At 61.6% G+C, this 5,371-nt stretch overlaps 2 protein-coding genes across 2 annotated transcripts; one reads left to right on the forward strand and one right to left on the reverse strand.

Annotated features, from left to right (window-relative positions):
• Nucleotides 1-45: 45 nt before the first annotated feature.
• MNEG_13593 (Putative phagocytic receptor 1b) lies at nucleotides 46-1,182 on the reverse strand (the record flags this gene model as incomplete). The annotated part of the gene is made up of 4 exons (XM_014037934.1): nucleotides 46-54; nucleotides 194-286; nucleotides 723-842; nucleotides 1,105-1,182. The coding sequence occupies 4 exons, from the start codon at nucleotides 1,180-1,182 to the stop codon at nucleotides 46-48; spliced, it is 300 nt and encodes a 99-aa protein (XP_013893388.1).
• Nucleotides 1,183-3,645: 2,463 nt separating this feature from the next.
• MNEG_13594 (hypothetical protein) lies at nucleotides 3,646-4,545 on the forward strand (the record flags this gene model as incomplete). Its single annotated transcript, XM_014037935.1, has 3 exons — nucleotides 3,646-3,796; nucleotides 4,037-4,128; nucleotides 4,449-4,545. Coding segments are annotated over 3 exons (340 nt in total), but the record flags the coding sequence as incomplete, so codon positions are not given.
• Nucleotides 4,546-5,371: the final 826 nt, after the last annotated feature.

Below are 5,371 nucleotides of genomic sequence, written 5' to 3' on the forward strand. Positions count from 1 at the left end.
GAATTGAGGGGCACAAAAGTGGTGCCGGATCAGGTAGGAGAGTGGTTACTCATACTGTCGCAGTCAACCGACAAGTGTTCAGCCCCTGGGAATCTGTTCTATGGTCGGCGCGTGGCGCCACATCGGTTGACCCCGCCTGTCGCCCGACACGCCCGACCCCGACGCTGATGACGCCACCTAACTCGCGGCCCACCTGATTGGGTATGATTTTCTCAACCTTGCCCACAAAGCCCCACACTGGCAAGTCATCAAAGTACATTTGGAAGTACCAGTCATCACGCACCGCCTGAATCACAATGGGGTTGCAGTGTGCAGTGTCGAGGTGCACACAGGCGCGATCGAGTCGGTCATTGAAAAAGTGCCGAATGCTCAGGCAGCAGGAACATGCTGGAGAGACCAAAGGCTGCTAAAGCGGCTGGACTGACAATTTGGTGCTTGAGATAAGCCCGGCCGCCTCTGCTGCCGCTCAACCTGCGTCGCCTTGCTGCAGGTGGTGCCATGGCCGCCTGGCGCTTGGCCTTTGGGGGGTGCCACTGACAGCGGGCCCGGCCGATTGCTTTGTCAGGCCGCTCGCCTGCTGCCCTCATTTGCGTCTCTTGCCCTGACATGCGGAACAATGAAAGATTCCTGGCCACGGCCGAGCCCCTCGCGCATCGCGGCATCGCAGGGGCGAAAGCCCTGTGCGTGGGTTCAGCAGAACACAGCCCAGCGCGCGCCCTCACGTCTCTGAACTTCTGGGCGTCCTCCTTGCTGAGCTCCTTCTTGCAAACCCGCTGGTTGGTGCGCTCCACGCGGAACGCCAGGTCGTAGGGCGTGGACGCCATGCGATTGGCGTCGACAACCTTTGAAGGGTTATATGGGGGGGCCGGCGGGCGGGCCGGGGTGCGAGGATCTGGAGGCGGCGCAGGCAGCACCTTTGGCGGCGGCGCATTCGCCGGAGCGGGCCTCGCTGCTGATTGTTGGGCGGCATGAGCCAGGCAGTCAACTTCAGCATGTGCTCATAAGCCGCGCCGCGCACGCTGCTCTCCAAGGTTTGACATTGTGTGTTGCGCCGCTGCGCCCGAGACAAGGGGTGGTTGCGTCGCGGGCGTGCGGCCGCCACACCTCGCCCATGCCGAGGGTCTTCCACTTGACGCCGCCCGCGGGCTTGCAATAGGGCAGCATGTAGTATTCAAAAGTCATGCTGGGGTTTGTGAAAGGCCCCGTCTTTGCCGCCCACAGCGGCACCTCGTCATTCACTGGATGGGGGCGGGGGCGAGCAACAACAAACCGTGACACGGGTGCCAGCGTGGTGCCATGCGGGCCGCGATCGGGCTGAAGCGCTTGACCATGTGGCATTAGCGTAATTACGCCATGCTTATGCCAGCCCTTGCCACAGCTTGATTTTCGTAGAGGGTGCGGGTGCGCCGAAATGTCCGCGTGCAGGCTGCGCCGCCCAGCTGACCCCGCCATTCTGGACCCAAGTCAAGCAGCAAGCCGCCTTAGCCTGTGCTAAATCCAAACAACCTACCTTTGTATCCCGCATCAAGCAGCGTTCGATGCATGACTGGTCGGTCCAGTACATCGCCTGCTGCTCCCGCGGACGCTGCTAGTGCAATGAGCAGTACTGCCACATTCCGTCTGACGGGCATGGCTGCTGGTTCTGCTGTTAATGATCCCGAGCCTGCCTGCGCGGTGTGAGATCGATCCTGCAAGGAGGTGCTTCGAACGTTGCTGATGCGTCCCGCTGCCGAACACCGGACAGACGACAATCAGCATGCACCCTCAAGCGTGGCGGAATGTTGATTGTGCATACGGTACAGTACGCGACTTCTGCTCACGCCACAGGGGGCTGACGTGGGCCACTGTGCTGCTTAGTCATCACTTGCAGTGGGCACGGTTTGACTTTTGCTGCCAAGTTGCTGCTTCCAAAAGGTTGGTTGCACGGCCGCAGTGTCAATGCATGAAATAGAAGTATACCTCAACTACCTTGGAGTCGTAGTCATGAAAGGTACATGTGTGTTGGCTTGTGGTCAACCAGGCCTCAGTTTTGCGAACAAAGTCGGGCACACCCAGACCGCATGTGGTCGAGTTGGGTTGGGCAGCAGGCAACCGGCAGCATTCTGAAGGCAGACAGGTGGACAAGTTGTTGGCGAAGCAACACGTCTGCATAAAAGGGGATCACAGGCAGGGGAAGCAGCACAATCACACAAACGCCAGCTGCTTGGCTGCCGTTGCCCGCCACCGGTGGGAAGCGCAAGTTGGCTTTGGGTTCAAGAGACAGGGACACGACACAGGGCTCGCGGCATGTGCGCCTGTGTGCGCCTTTCAACCTTGCAGTATCTGCCTGGCTTGCCCGCGGCGGGTGGAAGGCAACGTGTCGTCAGCGAAGGCTGGGCCAGCAAGGGGCAAAGAGAAAGGACCGAATCCACTCACGCCATCTCAGGGGAGTGCTGGACACGGCAATCTTGGTGTTGGCATCAGGTGCCAGCAGCTTTGGACAGACACTGTACATCACAAACGTGCAATAGTTCGGCGACACCCTCACAGACCGAGGAAGCCTCGCTTGCGCTCTCGCCGCTGAGCGCGACAATGCAGTACGTGTTGCTCCTCCGTGTCTGCGCCCTCGGCGGTTCGGAACCCTGGAAAATTGGAGGGGACATGTTGAGTAGACACAGCGGCCAGCGGCAGTCGCAACCCTGAGCAGCACATACAGCTACACGCATTTTTGCGGTTGTCGTCACTCAACCATCGTCCTGGTATTGATCACCCACGCCGTTGGCAGGGAGGCAACAAAACGCACGCCCATTCTCTGAAGTTCTGCACGCATTCGGGCTGTGCCAAACAGCAGGTGCATTGTGTCATCTGAAGAATGTCATATCAGCGTGGTCTTACAACGGCGCTGGGACCACCTTGGCTCCAGGCTCACCCACGATACCTGTGGGGCCAGTCAGTCAGTCATGGGCGAAGAGCCGCCCTCCACGTTAGAATTGCCAAGAGTCTGCGCACCATGTGGAGGAGACAAGGCTTGTCATGCAGTAATCTCTACTGATGAATGACTTGTCACGATATGACAACTTCGTTTGCATGGGGGCTGGTGACCTGTTTCGCTGGTCTGTGGCTGTACAGACCGCTAGGCCTCAACTGTGTGCATGATGCATGAACTTTTGAAAACCAGGCAAGCAGTGACAACGAACAGCCCCCCGCCAGTTGATGACGCACCACAGTCCAGACACGTTGGCTGATCAGCTTTGTGGAGACAAGCAAGGTTGGCAACAGCGACCCCCCCTTCTGGTGCCACGGGCATGTGCAGTCAGCCATGGGCATGTGCAGTCACCAGTGCTCTGCTGGCCGCAACCCATTCTTTCGCATCACATGTCTGTATCAGCCGTAAGCAGCGGTATGCAATCAGATGCACGACGCAGTTTCTAGTCTATATAAAACCAAGGTCCTGGGCTGATCGCTGCAGTTGCACTGATCTCGCAGCCGAGCCCGTGTGCACAACAAAGAGTAACCAAGCGATCTCTCAAAAGCCTATTGTATATATGTGAGTCAGATGCAGCTCAGCATGGCGTGCAGCTGAGCGGGCTGCGGCAGCAGAGCACGGGGAAGCAGCGCTCTCGCAAAGTGCGCCTGCACGCCGCTGGCTGAGCGGCACCAGTTGTCATGGAGGCGGTGCGCGCGCAAATTGAGGAGCGCCTGGCGCCCGTGGTGCTGGTGGCAGGCACCCCGGCGGCCGAGGCGATCCTGGCCGCGAACAACGGCCTCAGCATTGTCGACTTCCTGCGCCCCCAGGCTCGCATCGCTGGGATGAACGGTGCGCGCTCGCGGGGCCGGCGTCGGGCCGGCGGCGGGGCATGTGGCGGGGCGTGTGGCGGGCAGGCGGCCTGCAGCAGATTCGCAAGCGGCAGGCCAGTCAGCTGAAGAGGAACCCCAGGCTGAGGACTCGAATAGGACAAACCAAGCTGCATGTGCAGATTCGGGTGCCGCTCCTTGGCCATGCGGCGCCGCTCGGCCCCTCGTCCTGTCTAAGCTCTGCGCACGCCGGCGCGCGCAGTCCCCATCCGTGTGGGGGAGTTCAGCTCCCGCGTGAACGAGCTGCAGCTGCGCCTGGTGCCGTACACTAGCGCCTACCAGCCCACCCCCGAGGTACGCACGGCCACGCCTGGGGGCCGGCCGGCGCGCGGCCAGGCCAGGCGTCCGCGGCGTGCGGCAAGCGCAGCTGGCACGACCTATTTTCCACGTACTTTGGCGCAGCGGCGGCGATGCCTTGGCCAGTACGTGTCCTCTGGTGCATGGTGCACCCCCCTGTGGCAATACTGCTGCGCGCCGGTCTCAGCAGCGGGTCAAAGGCGCAATGACGATCTAAGCCTGCAACCTGCTCGGAGACGTCCTTAACTTCTGCAACTCGACGCCCCTCCGTTGAGCGCTCCGCCCCTGCTAATGAACCTTGTGGTCCCCTGCCACAGGTGATCGATGAGCACCTGAAGGGCGTCCTGACAGCAGCCGCCCAGCAGCACGCCAGCCTGCAGCCTGTGGCGGACGTCGACCGCGCCGCTCGCACGGGTGAGCGCCTGCGCCCCGCCCCTTCCCGCCATCCCACTGTTGCTGCGGGGCCGTTCCCTCGGAGCGGACCCTTGGAGTGACCGCAGCAAGAGGCAGCCGCAGGGAGGGATGCATCCGTGCACATTCGCGCTGCGTGCTGCTGCCCGGCCTTTCTGGAGAGGAGGGGCCGGCGGCCCTTCGCCTCAACCCCCCTCTCCTCCCCATCCGGCCGCCTCTCGCCGAGACACAGAGCCGCCTGACGCGCTGACGCCGTGGTTTGCGGCTTACCGCTCTGAGTTTGCGCGGCTGCTGCGGTTTTGTGACCATGAGGCCCTGGACCACCCCGTGGCAGGTGAGGGGGCGGGGTCTGGGGGGGCGGGCTGGGGTTCGGGCTTTGGGCTGGGGAGGGGAAGGGGGCAGAGGGGGCGCCGGAATGTGGAGGGGGTTTTGAAGAGGAATCGGTGGTGGTGGGGTTCAGGGCGGCGGGAGTGAGCGTTGCTGATTTCGTTCGAAAGAGAAGTGGTCGGGAGTTGGGAGGTGGAGAGGTTTTGCGGAGGAGCATCTTGAGGGCGGGGCATGGCTAACTGAATGCGGGGGAGCGACGGGGGGCAATGGAGGGGTTGCTTCAGGCAGAAGTGCTGTGCGCGTGATACTGCCAGCAAATGGGAGGTGGAGGTTGGATGGGGTGAGGGAGAGTCGTGTGTACAAACAAAGCGGCTTGGAGGGACGAGGGGGGGCTATATTTGTTGATGATGACGTAGTGCGGTTGCTGGCAGAGCGGAAAGGGTAGACACTAGAAGTGCGGTGGCTGCTGCAAGGGACGAGAAGGAGCACCAAGAGTGTGACC

Source organism: Monoraphidium neglectum (genome assembly GCF_000611645.1).
Source record: "Monoraphidium neglectum strain SAG 48.87 unplaced genomic scaffold scaffold03924, whole genome shotgun sequence".
NCBI lineage: Eukaryota > Viridiplantae > Chlorophyta > Chlorophyceae > Sphaeropleales > Selenastraceae > Monoraphidium > Monoraphidium neglectum.